Consider the following 23,444-nt stretch of genomic DNA (forward strand, 5'->3'; position numbering starts at 1 on the left):
ATTCACACACGTCCGCCGGGGCCGGCGAGAGTTGAGTGCCTCGTGATTATTTTAGCATTTGTATCACCCAATGGGTATTCCTCGAACCATTTCATATAGGAATGAAATATCACCATAAAAAGAGAACACTTTTTCCATAAAAGAAAATCAGGAAAATGTTGACTCACCGTTGACGTTTGGATGTTTTCCTCGAGAAGAGGGTAGTGCTCCTTCCGCAGCGCCTTCTCTGTGCGGAAGGCTGAAATAATAAAGATTGGTGGAGTTATTAAATATCGAAAAAAATTACCCATTCATCCTATTAAATTTAAAAATTAAATAATTATGAAGTCAACTAAAGAAAATCAAATTCGGCCTTGCGAAATATCACATCTTGAGGATATTATCAAATGAGACAAAATTTCACTGCCTAATCCATTATTAACTAAAGTACTAACTCGAATATAATTTCATTCTTTGAAATATCTAATCTTAAGTGCATTATAGACAGCATTGCGATTTATTATTACCTTTAAAACGGGAGTTTTCTGTGAAGAACGATTGCGACGAACGAACGAGGCAGGAGGTCTTGTTATCGTCCGCACTCCTCGAACTCAGCACGTTCAGTGCGACGAATGAAGTGATTCCGATAGAGATAAGAGTGCAGCAGTGTACCTACCACCGGAGTGCGCCACTGTCGGATGATTCTTAAAAGAGCTGCCTGCTATTTCAGACTCGGTGATTGACGGCTTTGCTATCCTTGCTTCTTTACTGATTATTCTTCATTTAAAGGTGATGTTAGCATTCAAATTTTTTTGAAGTGAAAACTTCTTATGGCGCGTTGAGCTTTTTCGTAGATGGGTAAAAGACATTGGCCTCGCGACTTCGCCGCTACTGCATATATGTATAATTGTGTATATTCTACATATACACAGTACTTGTGGAGGGGTACAAACCATTAGACTCGCGTCACCGTTACCGCTACCACATATATGTATAATTGTGTATATTCTGCATATACACAGTATACTTGCTATATACTCACGTGACCGTCACCTCAAAATCGTTACCGCCTCGCTGTTAACGAAGGAGATGGAAATAAAGGGAGAAAGAGTTTTGAATTCACTCGTTCCTCATGTATGAAAATATATTCTAAAGCAGAAAGGATTGCTACGTTTAGTGTTGACAAGAGTTGATTTTGTTCGCAGTAATAGTTATAAAAATATTTTTTTGAATTTCGGCTAGCAACTTGGCTTTTCCGAGTTTATATTCCTAATCCAGTTGGTAGCATAGGCTTCTTGTACATTTTTTAACATCAATCAACGTCCAAAAGTTTTAAAATAAAAAGTTTTCACTTCCAACGGCAGTGCCACGACTGCCATGTTTTTTTCTGTTACAGTATTAAAGTAAAAATGTTTTCACCCGCAAAAAATTTATACTTGAAAGTATTATTAATGTACGGTCGAAACCATAACAGCCTATTATGATAACGTAATTTTCCGAATTTATTTGTGGTTACAATTTAATTATATCATATTTGTATTTCTCATCGTTCTTGTGATAATTTTTAAATTGGTAAATAAATTCACTAGTAATGAAACAAGTAATTGGGATTTTTTTCATTCCATAGTCGATTATGTTTCTTTCGTTTAAAAAGATAAATTAAGCCTGATTATCGTTGGATTTTATGAAAATTTGGGACCGCAAATGAAGTTAAAAATTACGAGACGGAAGTATTGGTTGTGCGCGGGATATGGCTTTATTATCAAATGAAACAAAATTTCACTGCCTAATCCATTATTAACTAATGTATTAACTTTTTATGATGTTTCTTGGAGTTTAGGTCAATTGAAACCAAGTTATAGCCAACGTTTCGATTTATGTAAAATCATCCTCAGGGCTATGAAAGTGAAAACATGAACAATATAAAATACAAAGATGACAACGATATACAATATTGTTACATAAAAATGTTACGATCGCGTTTTTATACAGTAATATAATTTAAAGTATGCACATATATATATATAAGAACAGAATAGAATACACAAAAAATTTTGACATACCTCTTAACTTTGTACATATTTATTGATGTTGTGTTACTAAGGTATTGCCACACCTAGTTACCATTAATTTTGATTGATTAAATAAAAATAAATTTTACTGAGGTTATCAATGTCTGTTTTTTATTACAACTGTTTTTTGTTTTAGATATGTAAACCATTTCTTTGAAAAGTCATTTTTTCAATATAATCTCATTATCTAAAATTTCGGCGTTGTCAAAATCAAAAACATGGCCATTGCTTATGCTGTGGCTAGCAAGAGCACACAGTATTATACCACCTTTTACTGTTGATATCGTTGTCATCTTTGTATTTTATATTGTTCATTTTTTCACTTTCATAGCCCTGAGGATGATTTTACATATAACGATAAATCGAAACGTTGGCTATAACTTGGTTTCAATTGACCTAAACTTCAAGAAACATCATAAAAAGTTATTAAACAAGGTCAAGAATAGAAGAGGAAAAGTAGTAATAATACAAATTATCTAAAGTATAAACTCGAATATAATTTTATTCTTTGAAATATCTAATCTTAAGTGCATTATAAACAGCATTACGATTTATTATTACCTTTAAAACGGGAGTTTTCTGTGACGAACGATTACGACGAACGAACGAGGCAGGAGGTCTTGTTATCGTCCGCGCTCTTCGAACTCAGCACGTTCAGTGCGATGAATGAAGTGATTCCGATAGAGATAAGAGTGCAGCAGTGTACCTACCACCGGAGTGCGCCACTGTCGTATGATTCTTAAAAGAGGTGTCTGCTATTTGGTATCTTGGTAACGCTTTTTGAAGTAATAATCACGAAGAATCATTTTCCGCTGAAAACATGTGCGGCAGTGATTACAGACTCTTCTTTATAGAATGTTTGGATATAATCCTTTTATTTAGATAATAGATTCCTCTTTTTTGTCTTTCTCTTCGGTGCGTGAATATTTTCGTCGAAATGAGTGGCGGATAGGCATAATTCTTGCTACTATTGTATTGCATGCTGGGTTTTATTGTTTCCCAGTAAATATTTCTATTGCACTTTTCCTAATTATATAATTTTATAAAAGTATTTTTCCAATAAAATTATTTCTAATTTGAGATTTCTAAAGTAAATATTTCGAAGCTTGTTAAATGGGCAAATTTTCTAAAAAAAATAATTTTAGCATCAAATTAATCTTAAGTATTGGTATAAATATATTATTAAGTATTAGTATTATTACTGGTATGATTTCCGTTCTTGTAAATATCATAATCAGAAACAGTAGACATAAATCTTGCATTAGCAGTTTGCCACTAGTATTTTTGAGCTGCTCTCACTTGAAGACCCAAAACCAACTGCGTTAAATGCTGACCATGTAAAACTCAAAATCGACCCCCGGTGCGGCAGTCGTTTTTTAATGCAAAACGCATGCATGGGTGCCAAAAGAGCTGGAAAAAATAATGAAAAAATTTTCTTGGCCCTAATTTGTTAGCTATGAATTTTTTTATTCATGACGTGATATCACGTCACCCGCACAGCGGGATATAAACGTAATGCGGGTTGCATACTGTCGGCTTTTTCCCCGCGCCACCGTTTTCTTTCAATTTTTTTTCTGCGCTATGAATCCAAAAAAATACGAGGAAAATGAATTTGTTATGCTCTACTGGTATCGCCATTGGTATTTTGCCACTGCCATAGGGAAATTTTTGGCTTAGATGGATGTAATGCAAGTTACAAGTACAAGGAATCGCCGTGAACAGCTGTTTGATTGTGATGGTTTTTCTGCGCAAGATATTTCGGCGTATTCCTTGTACTAGTAATCCTAAGTATCGGGGTAGGGTTCGATAATATTGAATAATTTCTACATTTTCTTCTGAAGCCACTATTCTCGTCACAAATTCCTTCACTCGTTTCATGTTTTCAGCTCCAATTCCTTTCTTCCCATACGACCACCCGTAAGCATCAAATATTTAACAAAAATGGTTTTCACATACCATTATGTATTCCCTTTACTGCAGGTGCTTGAGATGGGTGGCACTCTGCTTTCGAGATTATTTTTCGACGGTGTATTAGGGTGTTTCTTGACGTGCACCACTCCTGCCGGCTGTTCTAAGGTTGGAGGGGGTACGGAGATGAAGCGAGGGGTGATAGTAAGATTTAGTCGTTCCACTTGTGAGAACTAGGAATAACCATTTTGGAAGGGCCATCGGCACATCAAAAAGATGGGGAAGGTATGGGGAAAGATTTTGCTGATACGTGTCCTTTTAGGGTCATTGGGGTATAGGCTCCGTTGCCGAAATAAAAATGGATGTGGAAACAGAAATAATCAACCCATAACTTCCTAATTACTATCTTTTGAACTCGAGCCAATAACATATTTTTCAATATGATGTTACCGAGTTAGAAATTAATGCATAAAAACTGGAACTAATAGTATTTGCAAGCAAACATCTTACAAGTAATCTTCATTTAGGCCACGTATCGCGGTTCTTACTACGAATATTCTGCGAAAATCTGAAAATGATGTAAATTTTTACCGCAACAATATTTTTTCATTTGGTGCATAATAATATCAATTCGAGTAAACCATTCAATAATACGTATTGCTAGGAATAGATTTGCAGTATCTATGCCCCTTATTACTTACCCGATTACCGAAAGCAACGATACGTTTTCTTTCTAATTACACGAGGGAAAGACTAATTCCATCTCTAGTTACTTCTTATTTATGTAAGAGCCCTAGACTATTGAAAAAAGGAGCACATAACATGAAAAAAAATATTTTATTTACCCAAAACAAATATAATACAATCGAAATGATGACCATTTTTAAATTATATATTACATACCACTACGTACAGTCATGTATGTTTTACCAATGTAGGAAATACCTCTCACAAATTTTATAACAATATGTTTAACTTATAATACTATTGCAATATATGATACAAAAATATATAATACTATTTATGCCTTCTTATGAAAGAAAGAAAAAAGCTCGGGACAGAGTAGAGGAGACCTAGCAGCCAATGTAGATATCTGCGGTCTCTTTCCTACGCCCAAGAGTGCTTGCACCGCAATAGTGCAATACTTGCACCATCGATTTTTCTGTCTGCCACCTTCCTCTTGGATGAGTTCAGGGAAGTGAGATTGAGATATTGATGGTAAAAGTGGCTTGGGATAAGGAATGTGGGATGGAAGAATAAAGGATCTAATGACAGAAAGACGGAATTTATAAGGGTAATCTTTCCGGCGGGTTCAAGATGAATGAAAAAGCGTGCATAGCTTTCGGGAAGGAATTATTAGGGAATCAATGGAGGAGTGAAATGAATCTAAAAGGGACGGATTTTTTTAGAGGAAATACTCAGGCTCTGAATCGTTTGGGCCGGTATTCGCTGAAAAATGTAGGGCCTGAAGAATGCTAAAGAATCCATCACGACTCATGTATATCCGAAAGCAATGCAGGTCAAACAAGATAGCAATGCTCCATAAGTCGGATATATTGGTTATAGGAATACTTGCCTTGTGAAATATTAGGCCTATGAAGGTAAAACTCTTCATAGGTCAATTGTTTCCAATTCCTAACCTATTCTTTCGAAGATTATGAGAAAGTATGTCTGTATACGAAAGAGGGTGTCTGGGAAAAGGAGACGCAAAAAACACTTGGGTCGTTGGAAGGGGGTGGAGTGGTGAGAGCTGGGTTTTCTATGAAAGTGATATTTTGAGGGGTCACTGAACTAAGGGTCCACCGCAAAGGACGGACGGTATTGTTAGAGGGTTCAGGAAAGAATAGGACAAAGGGGATGGGCCAGTGATTGACATAAAGGGATCTGGCGTAGAAGGAGGCAACTGAGTACCTGACTGTGAGGGTTCAACCTCCTCCCCACCCTCCTCCTCTCTAATTTCTAGCTCGGAGTCTTCAGAGAATGCCTGATCCCGCTCTCATCCAAGAGCTCCCCCTTCTTCGTGTACATTCTTCTAGAGAAGGCAGAGAGCTAAGAAGGAAATGTTTGTGCCCTTGCAGAGGTTTCCTCCCTCGACGTCGATGGCTGCAGGTCCTGATGGAAGGTCGAAGACTGCTGATCATCTACAAAAGCTGATGAATAGAGAATTTCACCTCTTTCAGGCGGCATCGACTACCGGCCAGCATGAAAAATTTTCCGTTTTACTCCTCGCTTCCGTACCATCTGCAATAAATACATTGTATTTTTTTTAAATTCCGATAAATAACAGGATCAAAGTAAACACTCTCGGTGAAATAGGTCAAAGCTGAAATGCTACAAACAGCTTTACTAATGTAAAACTATGTTTAGGAACTAAATATTCACAATGGCGAGACAAAGAATTGAAAGCACCCATAAGCCATTGATTTCACGGTTATCGAGAAAATAAAAGCATTTTTATAAAGTAACTCCTTACCACTTTTTCGCAAATCCATGGGGTAATGTGCAAACAGTTATTTGCAATTATAATAAGAATGTTTATAAGTGCATAATATACATATATCAACAATAAATATTATAAATAACTTACACTTTTTCCGTAAATAACTTCCTTCACTCTCGTAATATTGCCGCTTGTCGATCCCCTCCCTGCTTAGGAGTTGCACTGACAAACAAAGGAAGGGTGCAAAAGTTAGAGATATGTTACGTTGCATAAAAAAATGTAATGGCATTTTCAAATTTACATTAATGTTTAACTAATCACAGTACTTCATGTATTAATTGAATAAAACTTATTAACATCAGACAATAAAGGTTCGAAAAATGAAAGGCTCGCAAGAAGAAAAAAAGGAAGGATGGAAAAAATCTATATTCTCGCTAAACATTATTAAAACAGAATAAAAAATTAGTAAACACACATAAGTAAGTTCCAGTTAGTAAATACTTATGATTTGTAAAATAAAACTCAAATAAAATTTGTCATACTCACGCATTAATAGAAATAAATAAAAATAATAGCATAAAATACAGGGGAGAAAATGAATGGAAATTGGCTTACCTTAAGATAAAAGAAAAAATTTCTCCCGATCCTCCCAGGAAAGGTTGCTTGAAACGGCGTCCACAAATGCGCTGCTAGATCCCTGCTGAGCAACTTAGGGGGGCAAAATGTCATAATAGAACTGAACCGAGCTCTTACGGAGGGCCGGAACCCTCGGGGTACGCATGACGTGATATCACGTCATCAGCACCAGGGGATAGCGCACCATGACGTGATATCACGTCATGCCGCACTCAAGGTGTTAAAGTTTCCTAGTCGGCCTGTTCATTTTGTGGTTTTTGGAGGAATTTTCACATGTTTGGGTGATTTTTAGCAATCACCAAATTGAATCGATTGTGCCATCCCTCACTACAATTATTCGTACGCTGCAAATCGCTGAGAGTGGTATGTTGTTGATTCCATAATTAATCCAATGCTTGAGGATTATGAGGAAGATATTTTTGGCGTGCTATTCTCATAGACTGCTTTTAGTTTTCCCGCTCTGGCAATTGACTAAAAACACCTTGTGATAGACCGGCAAACTCAGTTCGCAGTATCTATGCTGGACGAGAATCGGCTTCTTCAACTTTTATTTTCAAATTATACTCTTATTATATATATACATAATGTAAATATATTCCTCGTTGCTTAATTAGATGTATATATACTAAATGATAGGTATATGTATGAGAAAATAATTATTAGGCACCGGCCTCGGTGGCGGCGGGGTAACGTTCTCGCCTGCCAAACTAGGGGTCGCGGGTTCGAGTCCCGCCTGGGTAGGTTTCCCCGGTCCAGGGCATGGTCGTTTGTGTACATTTACTTGTTACATTTGTTGAACACCCCGGTGTAAAATGGCCACTAAGAGCTGTATCCGGTGGTTTGAGAATAAAAAAAAAAATAAAATAAAATAAAATTTGTTAGAAAAATAAACTTAGAAATAATGTAATAGGAAAAAGTATACTTTAGAATAAAAAATATCGTAAGAAATTTTGGCTTAGAAAAATTGATCGCGAAGGGTCGCCAGGGATTATTTTCATTGATTTTAATTTTAACTAAATTAGTGGTAGTTTGTAGCACCGTTATAACTCCTTCCAGAATGTGAGGTATTAATTTTGTGTTAGCAACAAATAATTAATACCGTTGTCTCACCGTTGGCTCCTTCACCAACTTATGTTTATTTTAAATTTCGATTCGAGTTTAAAAAATAATGAGAATAATATGTATCCGTTTCTCGTTCCGTCACCTATTTCTCGAACTGTTCGAGTTGAAAAATCGACGCCTTTCATCAACTCGTTTGCCCTTTAGTTGATGGAGTCACAAGCTCATGCCGAGAGGGTCTACCCGTCTTACCAACCCCTCGTCCGCATTATTGGGCCTTAAAAGAGCAAGTGAAAAAAGTGCAAAAATTTTTGGAAACATAGTTAAACAGAGCATTATAAAGGCGACATGTCCTCATTTGATTTCATACAAAGAGATAACAGTTATTCATTTTTTGCTACTAACACAAAGTTAATACCTCACATTCTGGAAATGTTGGCCTTGGTAATGTACACTGAAAACTATTGCTTGGAATTTTAAAAATTTACCTGGCCAAATAACTCCATAAGCATGGTGAATATGGTCATTGAGACTACGAGCGTTTTTTAAAACGTTTTTCAATGAGTAGGTCATTTTTCCGTGTAGGCTAATTTTCCCGTGCGTACCACCAGTATCTTACTATATTTTAACTGATTGAATTTTGGACCCTAACTCATGTAATTATTTATTTTAGCCTTGGAAATCATAGCCTTGGTCTATTTGAGAAAATTATTTGCTCTTGAGCGCTAGCTAAATATTGAAATTGTGTACCTGATTTTTTAATATAGATTCTACTCTCCTTGCTACATCATAAGAGGTTGAAATCAAGAATCCGAAAAAAATAAAAAATAAACCACACCCTATTGCGGCTGCTTGTCATTATATATTCTCGTGTTCGATATTTTTTCCTCGTGCTTTTATGTTCTGTGATAATCCTAAATGTCTTCAGGGTAACCTGAAGTATGTTGTTGATAGCCTGAGGAGAAGAAAATTTTTCGCGATCATTCGCTTCTTCCTAAATCTCGTTTAATCTCTTAGATTTCCTAACTTCTTCACGTCGGAGTGGAATTCAGTAGCTCATCCGTGGCTCAAGTATTACTAGCATCCTAAATATATCAACGTTCTTTTTGAATGGTAAATTCACCCTTCAAATAAGGTGATCGCCTACCAACAGTATTTGCGCTGTCTTTACATAATACTTGTAAGTCCTTCTGTATTGATCCTTTGCAAAGTTTCGCAGGCAACTGGACAGTTATACAAAGTCTTACTCAATGCAAAGTGCCTCATAAATATTCTCCAGAAATGTATTCAACAGATTATAAAATTTTGGTATTCATAAGGTGAAATATTGCCCTATTTAATACCTTTTAAATTCTCTGTTTAACTATATTGCAAAGATTTTCCACTTTTTAAACTACCCTAATTCTTCTTCATCCCTAGCAACTGATTTCTCTTGCACTCGGGTAAAGTTTAACGTTTCACTCGGCAGGCATTCGGAGGAGGCGACCAACAGCTGAGGTTATTTGCGCCACGAGGGATGAGTAGGGAAGGAAGGGCGGGAGGAAACCCGGCGTTGGCCTTCTCTTAACGAGGGGCACCAAGGGGATCTAGGCCCTACGTCCTATCCGAGTGCTTTTCTTAAAGTGCCCTGCTTGAAGCTCCCCAGCACAGATGTTTAGAGACAGCACTCGCATTCGCTTTCATTTCCTCAATTTACACGTCCAAGTGGATTTCAGTCGCTCATCCGCGTTTCTTAAAGCACTCCAGCAGAGATTAGTGTAAAAATGTCCTCCACCACCGGGATCTGAACCTGGGTCTACCGAGTGGAAAGTCACCACTTTAGCACCAACCCGATCTCTCCGATTCACTACGACTTGTGGAAAGTAAGACTACCCGACTTTAATTTTGTTTAATTATTGTATTTTAAAATTGTGCCCTAGTATTGAGTTCGGCCCTAGTGTAACATTCTATCAGAAATGGGACAGATTTTATCGCAATCCGACATTGATGGCGCATACTTATTGTTTGTCTGAACATTTTTCTCCCATGATACTCACCTGTAAAACTTACTCATGAGATAATGATTATTTTTATAGTTTTCTTTATTATAACCTACGCTCATCTGCGATAAAATTAATATAATTACCATGCGAATGTAATATTAATCTCCTAAAATACATTTACAGCCCTGGTAGGGTGCATTTAATACTGCATTTTCATACGTAGGTACCACTGATTTTTTCATATGTGGATTATTTAGAATAAGCGCAATATTTATTCAACTAACCAGAAAATTATGGTTCTAATATATTTTCTAAAAATATGGCGTTCTTTCTGTGCGCACACTTTTTATCGTGACTTTGCCAAGTGCCGTGCCAATTGATTTTGTTGCCAGTCATTGATGAATATTTATTTTGGTCATTACATTAATTTATCAGCCAAGCAGGTTTTTCCATCATTTAACTTTTGCCAATTTTTGGTACACGTGTCGCTAATTTTCATCACAAAGAGGTTGTATAAACGTTTTTCCTTATATTTCAAATGTCATTTTTAACTAATACTTATTAGGACTTTATTTCCTCAAGTTAGTTCTTAGCCGTATTGAAGGTTATTTGCGTTTGATTGTTACAGAAAAAAAGGTAGAGTATATTTTTGGTAGCAAAGATTCTTGAGTGAGTTTCACATCCATCATATAGAACGGAAGCAAAGAGTAAAAATTCATCGGCGTTTAAGAATGTTGAATAAAGATTAAGAGAAAACGAAATTCAGTCAAAAGGTTGTGAAATATATTTGAAATCTAATCAAGGGGTAACACTCCTTCGTATCCAAATCAGTGGAAACGGTCAATGGCATGTTTTAAGTCCTCTTTAGACTCTTACCTACTCTGCTTTAGTCTTGAAAGAAAAATAAATTTTCTTGTGTATACTATAAATTATAATCTCTATACACATATTCTCGAATTCATTTTCAACCTTGCAAAACGAATAAAATAATACTTATTTACCCCATTATACTTTTATTCAGTGTTAAAATATCTAATACAACAATATTTACAGATTTTAATAATTATTTGGAAGTTACTGCACATGAATCTTCTTTAAAATATTAATCCCACGAATATTTCACAAAATCATCCTTGAAGTAACAAATTTGTCAACAAAATATCTTCCCTTTGGATTTTTTCGCAATGCAATCAGTTTTAATATTAATCAAGAATCAAATTCAGTCTTATGTCATCACAACCGCAGCCACAACTCTTCAGTGACGTGCCTCTATCTGCTCCTGTGGAATGAGAAATTATGTTTATGTATTTGACATTAGGGAATAATTAGTCCACTGCTAATGTCTTATTTTTAATACCACTGATAATTTCATGCATATTGAAAGTTTGAAAGTTTTTTTATTGTGTAAGATTGTTTCTTCAACAGAGAAAATACATTAGATAAGAAATTTAAAGGAGAAAATGATATCAAAATTTATCACCTAGCAAAAACACTTCAACATAATGTTCTCAATATGATGTGGTTAAATGGAAGCTATGGGAAATTTAATTTTAAATGGTGCCAGTGATCATTTCTAATTTGAAAAGTACGGCTTTGCGTGATGACAAACCCGAGGCCTATTACGACTTTGCTCGACGATTGAGCAACGCAGCGAGTGTCATAGTAGCTGCCGAATCGCCCGAATGTATTTATCACGAATATTAAAAAGCAGCATCAGCTCAAGCTGTTGAGCAACGCAGCGAGCGTCATAGTAGCTGCCGAATCGCCCGAATGAGTTTATCACGAATATGAAAAAGCAGCATCAGCTCAAGCTGTTGGTGATGTCTCTCGGGTGTTCATCGCGTCTTCGAATGGTTTTTACCCGACGTTTCGAGGCCGTTTGTGGTCTCTATGGGATGAGATTAAAAGGGGGGAGGGAGGAGAAGGGGGTGAAGGAGTAGTCCTCCCCCCCTCTCCTCCCCCTCCTCCTGCGTTCTTTTTATCTCCTTCCATATATATACCCTCCACAAAAAGCATATCCTCATTACCTATGAAAAATTGACCAGCAACGGCTACGAGACGTTGGGCAAAAACTGTGCGAATACGCGGGGTACACCCGAAAGACATCCAACAGCTACAGTGACCCGTGAGAGCTTCAACGAAGTCCTCTCTCAACCCTCGAATAACTCGTACGAATTTTGATTGCTTTTGATTGCAAAAATAATTTTTGGGTCGAAGAGCTTGGGAATTGTCATTGTTAGTAGTTAGTATGGCTGATTTTTTTTAATCTTTCCGGACTAGGAATGCTCAATATGCCTCCTCTAACCGTTCCAAATTTACTATCCATACAAAATTGTGTCGTCATATTGCCTCGATATTTTTTCCAAGATATAACTGACCTTTTCTGGGGGAATTTCGGCAGAAATGCATAAAAATATCGACTTACTTATGTTCCTGGAATGAGGGATTGAGCTAGAAGTCGTTAACATTACCAACGTTTCCATCGCAATTTTAAAACCTCGTAGCACGCTAGCAGGAATCCGCTGATTTTGTAATTGCGACGCGGTTCACAATGCCGTTTTGAAATATTTATATGATGATTCTGTTAGATATGGGTAGAGTAATGGTAGTATCCGTTGAAAATAACCACAAAGAAAAACAGAATATTAGTATACAGCAGAAGAGAAGATGTCAAGACTAACATTAAAAATAGGGAAACTAAAACTGGTAGAGGTGGATGAATTCTGTTATTTGGTAAGCAGGATTACTAGCTATGTGAGAAGGGAGAAAGGAATCCGCAGAAAAGCCCAGGCGAAGAGAGCATTCCCACCTAAGAAAGATCTACTTAGACCAAGTGGGAAATTTAAACTTAGAAGTAAGGAAACAGTTTATCAGAAATTACATTTGGAGTAGGCTTCCCTACGGAAGTGAGGCATGGATAATGGCGCCGCGGAGAAATCAAAGCTTTTCAAAATTTGGTGCCACAGAAGAATGTGAGAATCAAATGGATCGACCGAGTTAGTGATGAGGAAGTCCGAAGAAGCGGGGAGAAGAGAAGCCTCATGTAAGCTTTGACAAGAAGAAGGAACAGCTTCATTGGCCATATCCTGCGACATGATGGCCTGATGAAGACAATCGTCCATGGAGAGATGAATTCGGAATCATTTTCCATCCACGAGGTAACATGAGTTGTTAACACTGCGGGCATATCACTCTTCTTAGCCACATCATAATCATCATCACTGGTAAGCAATCCTAAGATTAGTTTGACGCAGCTCTCCACCCTATTCTCCTCTCACATAATCTTTCCAAACCTACGCACTTCTCCTATTTCAAGTCCTTCTTTACCTGTTCCATGTATTTCATACGAGGTTTTCTTTTTGCGTTCTTGCCATCTATGTGCGGAGGTTTGGAAAGATTAGCTGAGAGGAGAATGGAGTGGAGAGCTGCGTCAAACCAATCTTAGGATTGTTTACCAGTGATGATGATGATGATGATGATGATGTGGCTATGAAGAGTGATATGCCCGCAGTGTTAACAACTCATGTTACTTCGTGGATGGAAAATGACTCCGAATTCATCTCTCCATCCTCCCCATTGCGTCAAGTGTAAATGACCCATGCATAAGAAGGAAGCTCACGCAATTACATTGTTTTGCTTCGTCATAGAAATAATTTTTGCCTCGTATAAGATTAGGTCGGGTAGATTGATGGCTAAACCGAGGTGCCAGACTCAAATTTGTGCGCCCAGTATCAATGGATCCTGGCTTAACTTGGTGGAAGTTCGATATTTCCATGATAAAAACTACAAATGATAATATCCACACTTCATTCAAAACTCAACTACAGGCCATTGATTCAACATATTATGTCAATTTCAAGGCCAATGCTTATTTCATGGCCAAGTACAAGGCTTGAAAATGACATAATATGTTAAAACCATGGTCGGTAGTTGAGTTTTGGGTATTAGCAATTGTAGTTTTTTTTTATGTAAGCTGATTGTCGAAAACCGAGTCTGTTTTTCTTTTCCAACCTGATGGCTTTCTTTGTGAGTCTTTCCCAGTAATGGTTAGTGCAGCACGGAATCGGGTTGTTCCCTTCATCAAAGAAAATGAAAGGCATTGATTGCGATTCGTTACCCACCATTAGTGTATTCATAATATACAAATTATTTGGTTTTACAAATCCCAGTTTAGACGAATGTTAATGGTCAATTTTAACCGCATTTGAAAAAGGCCAGATTGGCGGCCATGCGATGCCGCTCCACGTGACGTCACAGGGACCTAGTTTCTCTACGAGTAGATAGGAATTTTACATCGTCTGAGATTACCAACGCATGCATGAGGCACAGAGCTCAGGGAAACATGTCTTAATAACCACCTATTAAAACTGCCTATGGTCGGAAAGTTTCCTTCGTTTGATAGGGAATTGATAATCCTTATTTAAGCCAAGCGCTACCTGCTAGCAGGATACTCTACCTGCCTGCCTGCTACCTGCTAGCAGCCTGCATCTCAGCGGCGCACTTATCTTCGCCCCAAGGTTACCTCACACGACGGCAGCGGGAACCAGAATGACGTCACACGGGCTTTTCCCAGTATTCATACTTAGCCGTTGCCTTTTCACGCGCTCGAAAATGTTCACTTTTCATTTAATCGCGAAAAATAGATATCGTCATTTAAAAATCTAAAAGCTTGAAATGCGTACTCCAGGAGTAAAAATCTTTCGATTTAGGCAATAAAAAAATTATAGGAAACCACCCTATTCTGGCCTTCGCCTGCCATTCACCCTCGGCCTATTCATTTTGGCCTACTCACGTCACTCGCCCTCAAGACGAAAACCGACTCGTTTTTCGTACCGTCGGCACCTTTACCCGGTGGGCAGCCCAACCACTAGACATCATTCGCGAGGAAAAGGTTTTTTATCATGAGTAAGTGTGCGGGTTGCCTGATATGAAAAATGAGTTTGGTGCAGTCGGAACATGACGAAGATGTAACGGATCGATGGAATGAGTAATGAGGAAAAGCAAATGGGAGTGAAAGAATAGAATGTCCTCTTGCCAGATATTTACCTATGCTCTGCGACCACTCTCAGCGCCCATAAATTGGGGCTTGACGAGGTTCCCCGGTTTTTGGCGGAGTATGGAATGCTTCGACCCCGGCGGCACCCGGGAGGGCCTCGAGATGCGGATGTTCCACCGTCCCCGTCGATTGGTGCGCAGATTTATTTTGGATGACGGGGGTGCCTCGTCTCCGCTCATATCCAGCAACGGCATGGAGGGACCTGCAGGAGTCCTTGCCGGATCAGAGCCTACGCTTCCCTTGTCTGTCGTGGGCGATAGCTCAAGGGATTGGCGACGCAAGACTGAAAGTTCTGTGGGCGCGCGATTCTGCAATTAAAAACGGAATGCACTTTGTATGTAGTTCCCACTATTCATTAATAGGTAAAATATAGTATTTGGGTGAGGTGATTGACAGCTGAGGTCATTTTCGCCATGAGGGAAGGATAGGGAGGAATGGGTGGAGGGAAACCCGGCGTCGGCATTAGCCTGCGCTTGAGGAAAGGCGAAAACACGGATCATATCTTCTCGGATATATCGAATTTATATTTCTTAAACGCTGATCATATCTTCTGGGATTTGGCATAGGTTAATGCTGTTTAAGGTAAACGCTTCCATGAGAAAATCCCTCATTGTTCTCAGGGCTATGACTCACTGCCGAGTTTGGCCCACGCCGGGCCGCACGTCCATTTCAATAATATTTTGAAACATAAAAACCCGGCGTGGACCTAACTCAGCAGTCAGTCTTAGCCCTGGTGACGATGAGGGAGTTTCTCATCGAAACGTTGGCCTTAAACAGCCTTACCCTATGCCAAATCCAAGAATATTTATCAATAGTATTCGCCGGGAGAGCTTACAACCTTTTTACGGTTTAACGTTCAATCTGACGGGGGAGTTTTGTACTTCAAGTGCTCTCCGTACAACACTAAAACCGGGAATGGGTAATCTTTGAAGAATCTTAGCCATCGGCGAGGTTTGAACCGGGGCCTTGGAGGGAAGTCTGCACTCTAGCTATCGCACTGACCCGATCCGTGTGATTATATCTAATTTTAGTACTAACGAAGAGGTCTTATTCATAGAATGATATTTGAAAATAACATATTTTTTAAATTTATACCGAATTTTTTCAAGTTACCTTCGCAAAAAATAACAGAGGAATTTGAATGGACAGAAAATATTTCAAAAGTTTTTGGGCAGTTGGACTCCCTTTACTTAAAAATATACTCATTAGATGTCACCTCTCACGTCAAGAATCATTTCAATGTCTTCAATTTCTATTTGACGTCGCCTGCATTTGGCAAACTTTGTATAATAAATTGCCGCTGTAAATCCAGCCGTAGAGGAGAAATTATTTCGGAATTGTAATGCGGCTGTTAAGATGCCTATTTAGCTCGATGAAAAGCTATATTATTAATTAGAAAATATAATTATTACAGCAATTTCTTCCCATGTATTTCTAATCTTGCAAATAAGTAGTGGTAAAATGGATGGAAATATTGAACGAAAGATCCACAGAGAAAAAATCATTCGCCTTGACCGGGATTCGAACCCGAATGCCCCGATTATCGTTTCGGGGGATCCGGGTTCGAATCCCGGTCAAGGCGAATGATTTTTTTCTCTGTGGATCTTTCGCACGATTGTGCATTGCGGGTGACTCCCGTACAAGTTATTACCGCGGCTAGTCCCGGTGTACTTTAAACTAGGAAATATTGGAATTAAGTGCATTTCTTAACATCGCAGAAGGACCCTTTTAATAGAAACTGAATCTTAAGTGCAATACTGATAATAAAATGGCTCCAAATAATGGACATTTGATCGGCAGGGGATAAAGTACTGTGAAGAGAGTAGGCCATTGAAATAAGGATAAAACTTTTTCCTCGCAGTCATGACCATTACTATTAAAACTTCGGAATAGGTGTGACCTTCTGCGCTAAAAAAAAAGCATTCGTCGGTATTACAACCAAAAATTTTCATTGAAATTCTATGCGTGAATTAATCCCATAAAGTGGTCAAATTTATATTTCTAAAATCCGAAAAGAATGATATGCTTAATCAAATGTGGGTCCAATTCGTAAATCATTTCATATTGGCGAGAACATCTTGAATATTATATATCCATGCTCGTATAAATTTATATAAAAGTACAAGATACAATAAAAATGATATTTACTTCAGTAATTGGTGAAAGCGCATCAAGTCTTGGAAGGCTGGACGATGATGCACTCCGAGACTGGCCTGATGATGGGCAACCGGAAGGTGTTGAGCTCTCGGGGAGGGATGGCGACTTGGTGCCGTCAGATTTGGTCCAAGGGGTGGATTGCGATGGGCACCCAGAGCACGAGTCCTCGGAGTCCTCTAGGCTCTGCAAGTTCACCGGTGGTTCCACGATATCCTTGGACGGAGAGGTACAGTCATTTCGAGATGGAGAATTGCTCGGGGAGCAGATTGGCGACAGGGGCGGCCCAAGGGATGGAGGGGGACTTATGGAATAGTATGTCGAAGGACTCCAGAAGTTCGATTCCAACCTGGATAACAGTTCTGTTTCAGAGGGTGAAGGGGGTGGTGAAACACTCGGAGAGGAGGGTGACAATATGATCGTAGAGCAGGGCGATGCAGCCCAAGGAGGGCTGTGAGGTACTGGTGTTGAGGATCTCACAGAGCCGTGTGTTGATGATTGTTCAGAGCAGTCTGGCGATGTCCCCCTTACGCATGACTCCGACTGGCTCCGACTGCGTCTTTGTGGAGAGCTCTGAGAAGGCGATGGCGAAAGCCTCTCACATGAGCTCCTATCTTGCTCGCATGAAGGCGCTGACGTTCGTCTTTGGCTGCGCGAGGTGTTGCGTTGGCGCCGAGATCCCTCACCTCCCTCATCCGTCCTTTGCGCCCTCCGCCCCTCCCAGCCCCTTCTTCTGGTCCTTGGGACTCCGGGTGCCGCTGCGAGGGGCATGGGCGGGTCGTCCGACGTCGAATCCAGTGAACTGTCGCTGGCAATATCGATTACTTCAATGTTCGCCATCGCGCCAACCTCTAACTAATCTGTGAAAAAAGACGGAGGATCCTTTTAATGATAAACACTAATCCCGAGAAGTAGTTAGTATTAATCATGGAATCAGCTTAGTAAAACAACTTGTCTGTTTCCACACACTTTTATTTAAACCGACCATGGTTTCGGCAACTGGTGCCATTATCAAGGTACCATTATCAGTTGCCGAAACCATGGTCGGTTTAAATAAAAGTGTGTGGAAACAGACAAGTGGTTTTACCAAGCTGAATATCAAAGATTTCCACCGCATCACGCCGGACACTGTATTTTTTAATAATGTAATCGGCTATGCGCTCCATAAGAATCAGATCTCTAGCATAGGAGAATTTTGGAGGAATTTTAAGACCTAGCCTGTGGAAATAAGCGCTGATTTTTTTACTCTAGTAAGAAGGTGAAACGTATTTAATTCTCAATTTTTAACTATCTTCTTGTATACTCAATGCGAGAGACATTGGTACTGTCGAAGTCCTCCAATAGGTTTTTGAATTCTGAATGTTTATAAATACTAACTTGAGGTTTCCGTTTTGTATGACGTAGGTGCCTTTAAGTTACTGCGATGTCGCTATTTGCTTCTTCTTGGGATTAACTTCTGTCATCCTGGATTTGTTTCTGTTACTGTCACGTTTTCATTCTAACAACATCCGTGTTTCGGTTGTGAACTTCCTCACAGTGTCACGAAAGTCGTAATTTGATTTCAGAAAATATTGCGTCACCAAGGCATACGTTTCATGTTGCTGGCTGCAGCAGTGTTCAAACGTGGCAAATTTGGCACGTGGCACACCTTTGGCCATGGTCCATGTTGATGCACACGGCACAAATGCACAGACTCTAATCACGCAGTTGGATGTGAAAATTTTATTCCGTTAACTTCCAGCGTACCTTTCACAGTAAGATAATTATCTAACGCCACATACAAGAATATATGAATCCTTGATAAACAATGATGGTAATTTATACTTTCATCTATCATATCATAGACGAAAAGAAATCAGCCATCGAAACCATGTAACCATATTCCTGCGTATTATGTGTTATGTTACTATTGCGAATGATGATAATACGAAATGGAACTGGTCTTTACCGTATTAACATCATCGGCAATGGTTTATTTACTGACACCACTGCTAGTATCAAGTAAATACTACGACTCCTCCTCAATTCGTCTATCAAAAGCTCAAGGGAAATCATACAATCGCAAAAGAAATACCACTAAATAAAATACATGAAGTTTTGCATTTCCGGCGAATAATAAATGGATTTTTAAATATATTGTGTTGGATTACTAACATCCTAAAAACGTATTTGATGGAATTATTTTCATTTTTTGCCTTATTTTAACGTTTTAAATAATGGAGCGTGAACATTGTGATGTTATGTTAGGTTTCTTTCGTCTTTCAAAAGAAATTTCATCAGGTTGATCAAAAACAAAGGAGAATATTGAAAACGAAACGAAATTTTTGCAATTCATAAATTTTTGCAAACGAAAAAAATATTGGCTATAATCCCGTGCAATAGTAAAAAATCGATCGTACCGTAACGCAGCGTAATGAAAGCTATCATACTAAACTGGAAGTTAAATGTAGTCATGCATAAAATTTCTGTCATTCCCGCTTCAATTCATGATGAGCTAGTCGCGCAATATCACGACACTTGTCTCGTAAAAATGAAATGCGCGGACAAAAAGGATATGAATCCACAAAAACACTCCACCACCGAATAATTCGCGAAAATATAACATGGAGAACGAGAACTTCACCTAGGTATGACATGGCTTTCTTTTTTCAAAAATAGAACTATAAATGAACACGAAATAAAAATATTTGTACTCACTGCGTTATAATCCGAGAGTCGTTTCTTGCACTGTTCTTGAAAACTTAATTTTGCGATGTTTTCCTCACAATTTCACTACAGTCATTTGAAGTGATTTATCTGGTGGGTGGTGAGCATCAACGAAAACCGCTGGAAGGGGTTTGAAAACGTCTTCCATCTGTGAAAATATGAATAAAGCACTTGATTTTTGTGATCTATTAGAGTAATACAATGTCGATATGCTGTTTGCTCAATTACTGTCAAGTGAAACCTACCTGTAAATAGGAAATAAGAGCTGCTTTCACGTCCGCCGCGTCCGTACTCTGAGAGTATTCCCGGGTCTGTGGTTGTTATGATAGTTGGCTTCCCGATAAGGATTTCGATTCTCTTTTTAACTATGAAATAATTCGGTCAATCTACCACATGAGTTCGCTAGTGTAGCTAAATTGCTCAGTACAGTCGTCGACTGTAATTACTCCGATATTTTTGCCGCAGTATTATTCAGAAAGTACAACCCATGACGACAGTCCTAATCTAATATACATTAGGTTAGCTTATTTTGTAAAAATAAAATTGTTTAAATTTTTTCCTCTTTACGCGACTTGATATCAATTACTATATATATGCAAATAATACTTTAAAAATATATGATTACCTTACAATAGGTATTTTACTTCCACCATCATCCTAATTTTTTTAATTTTGAAGTCATCTTCTTTTAGGCATTATCCACGAATAAGATTTTTCTCGAAAAACTCACAACATTTCAGTGAATATACTAGTTTCAATTTACACATCTTAGTACTGGTGGCAATTATTTTTCAAAATCAGTAAAATTGACGTCAGCGATGTTACTTGGTAAAAAAAATCTGAATATTTTTTTTGCTCCTGGTGGACACATTTTTTTAACTATCGCTCTCATTTTAAGTACTAGCAGGTCGTTAATTATAGGTTTACTGAGAAATTTTATTAAATGTTGGTTTCATCATAGTATATACTGATCCGATTTTTAGCGAAATAATAATCCAAGGAATGTTTTTGGGAATGCATTGGTAAAGATTTAGGCAATATTTAATTGGGCGTATATAACTTTTTTTAAGTCGTTAGTGGAATAAATTCTATTTCCATTCATACAACTGTTGAAAACATGTTCCACCATTTAGTGATGGGAAAACGGAGAAAAATATAAAAAAAGAAAAAATAGACCAGCCAAAGAAAAAAAGTACAGCAAAATAATATCTCATTGGGACCATGGTTTTTATTAATGACAGGATTAATTATTCTAATAGATATTAATACATATTATAGATGGCTGCTAGCCTGTAATTAGTTCCTAAATTACTGCTGGCGCTCGTGCGTTGAGTAATATTGCTCATTTGTCTTAAGGCTCTTAACTCGAGCGCCCCGGTGTCTCATTGCAGAAGCTTTTCCATGTCATGCGTCGCTCTCCTACCGCGCTAAAAATAATCCTCTTTTCTCGTCGCGCTTTCATTTCTTGCACCAGTGCGCATCGTTTTTTCGCCGAAAATTCGCCCAAATCACCGTGGATAGCAGACGGCTCAGGCGATCGCGCGAAGGACATTAATTCGAATGATCATACACCGTGCACAACGGTCTTAATTTGCTAAAAGATGTCATTTCTTCCCTTACGTTACAGATGTACTTTCTTCCTTTACTCCTATTGCTCCGTTTCCATCTAATAAATTCATTGGTAAACCTGAAGTATCGGTGTTATGAATAGAAAATAATTTTATCCCGGAATGTCGCCTGGAGTCGACGTCTGTAATTTTTGGAATGGAATTAATGTTAAATTATTGGGGTATGTTTCGTGATTTGTTGCTAATACCTACTAAATGATTTGAGTTATGGTATTATACTAGTTATTTATTTCATTTTTTGGCTCTTTGCTAACTTTCTTCCGCTTACCTATACTGTACTTACTTTGTTCTTTTATTGTTCCAAAAGGGCATACATATAAAAATTTGAAGGGTTCATTTGAAAAAACCACACTTACTAAAGACACTTACTTACAGTACACAAAAGACCTTATTTCTTGAATTCTTTTGAGGTTTTTTGAGACACTCCTCCCCACATAAGTTATGCCCTTAGTTGCTTCGTATTTTGTCATGAAGAGGTATGTATTACATTTGTTTGAATGCCTTCATCTAGTTAAATTCTTGAAGGTGATTTTTCACTCCGATTTTTTACGACCTTTCAAATGATTTAAATGAGAAGTAACACGCGTGAATATTTATGGAAATTTTGCAAATTAATTTTGGCGCTTAATCAGAAAGGAATTTTATTAATGCGGAACAGATTAATGCAAAACTATACGATAGGCATTATTTTATTGCTTCGCGAATTTTATGTTCACCCTCTTCAATAGTAAAGCTTTAAAAAAAGGAGTAAAAGTCTATTTTTACAATGTATTATAGATATTTTATTTTCCCTATTCATATATTGTCAATGGAAACATTTTTTGACATATTTTTTTTCTTTTTTGGGCTATATTTCTTAAGAATTTAATGTTATTACAATCTTCTGATCGCAATTAATTTTGTTGCAATTTTTTCTTCATCCTTAATTACGCTAAATTGCCGATAAACGCTGCAATAAGCTAGTATAACAAAACCCAGCCATTGCATTCACAAGCTAGCTCCACCTTCTGCCAACGGAGATGCCTCATTCGAACCGGCGCCGCTCCCGACCAGCCAATCCAGTGAAAGCAATGGCGGAGCGGTTGGACAGCTGACGGCGATCCTCGAGGAACCTCAAAGCGAGCTTTTCCTCCTAGAAATGGTAGTAGGAGAGGTAGATAGTAGAGGGGAAGTAGGAGAGGTAGTAGGAGAGGGGAAGTCAGCCAGGCAGTTAGGAGGGTAAGGACTGCGTGCCTGTTTTTTTTGACGGCTTTGCCCTTGTAGTTGAAAGGGGAGGGTGGGAAGGGTGGGATAAGAGGGGAATAGGGCGGGAGGGGGGGGGGGAGGCGGCGTGCGCGTCCGTGGAGCCAGCGATGCCGCGGGGAGGGGCGATATTGTGAGGAGGGGGAGCTGTCCCCGAAAATTATGCCCACAAAATATGCTTGGCGCGTCAATGTGCACGGCTGTCAGGGGCGGTGTGGGGTGAATGGGGGCCCTCGGCTGGGGCTCATGATCGGGCCCTCCTTACCCGGAAACGTTTAGGACATAGCACGCCCGGATATTGATGTTAACGCTATTCTGGCTCTTATAAACAAGGTATAAATGAAATAAAAAATGGCAATTTCGTTAGAAAACACAATTTAAGAAGTAAGAATTTCACATTTTATAAAATTTGATTATGCTTTGTGGTTGTATTAGTGATTTTTTTTCCGTGAAACTGCACTTAATTCTAAAAAAAACTGCTGAAATTACCTTTTCGAATAAGCCTTTCCAAAAAGCAACAGATTCTCTTCATTCCTCTGACACTTTATTTTATTTTTATGTGATCTTTCTATACTACGTGTC

General features: G+C 38.4%; 2 protein-coding genes across 2 annotated transcripts in view; one reads left to right on the top strand and one right to left on the bottom strand.

The window, feature by feature from the left end:
• Positions 1 to 23,444, top strand: part of LOC124171470 — a 142,129-nt gene that overhangs the window by 53,920 nt on the left and 64,765 nt on the right. The window lies entirely within an intron of this gene.
• LOC124171467 (serine/arginine repetitive matrix protein 2-like) lies at positions 11,108 to 18,138 on the bottom strand. Its single transcript, XM_046550638.1, has 3 exons — positions 17,281 to 18,138; positions 15,123 to 15,440; positions 11,108 to 11,355 (listed from the first exon to the last, which is right to left on the bottom strand). Exons 1-2 carry the CDS (start codon positions 18,124 to 18,126, stop codon positions 15,123 to 15,125), a joined length of 1,164 nt encoding a protein of 387 aa, XP_046406594.1. The 5' UTR covers positions 18,127 to 18,138; the 3' UTR covers positions 11,108 to 11,355.

The sequence above is a fragment of the Ischnura elegans genome, chromosome X (genome assembly GCF_921293095.1).
Source record: "Ischnura elegans chromosome X, ioIscEleg1.1, whole genome shotgun sequence".
Classification (NCBI taxonomy): Eukaryota; Metazoa; Arthropoda; class Insecta; order Odonata; family Coenagrionidae; genus Ischnura; species Ischnura elegans.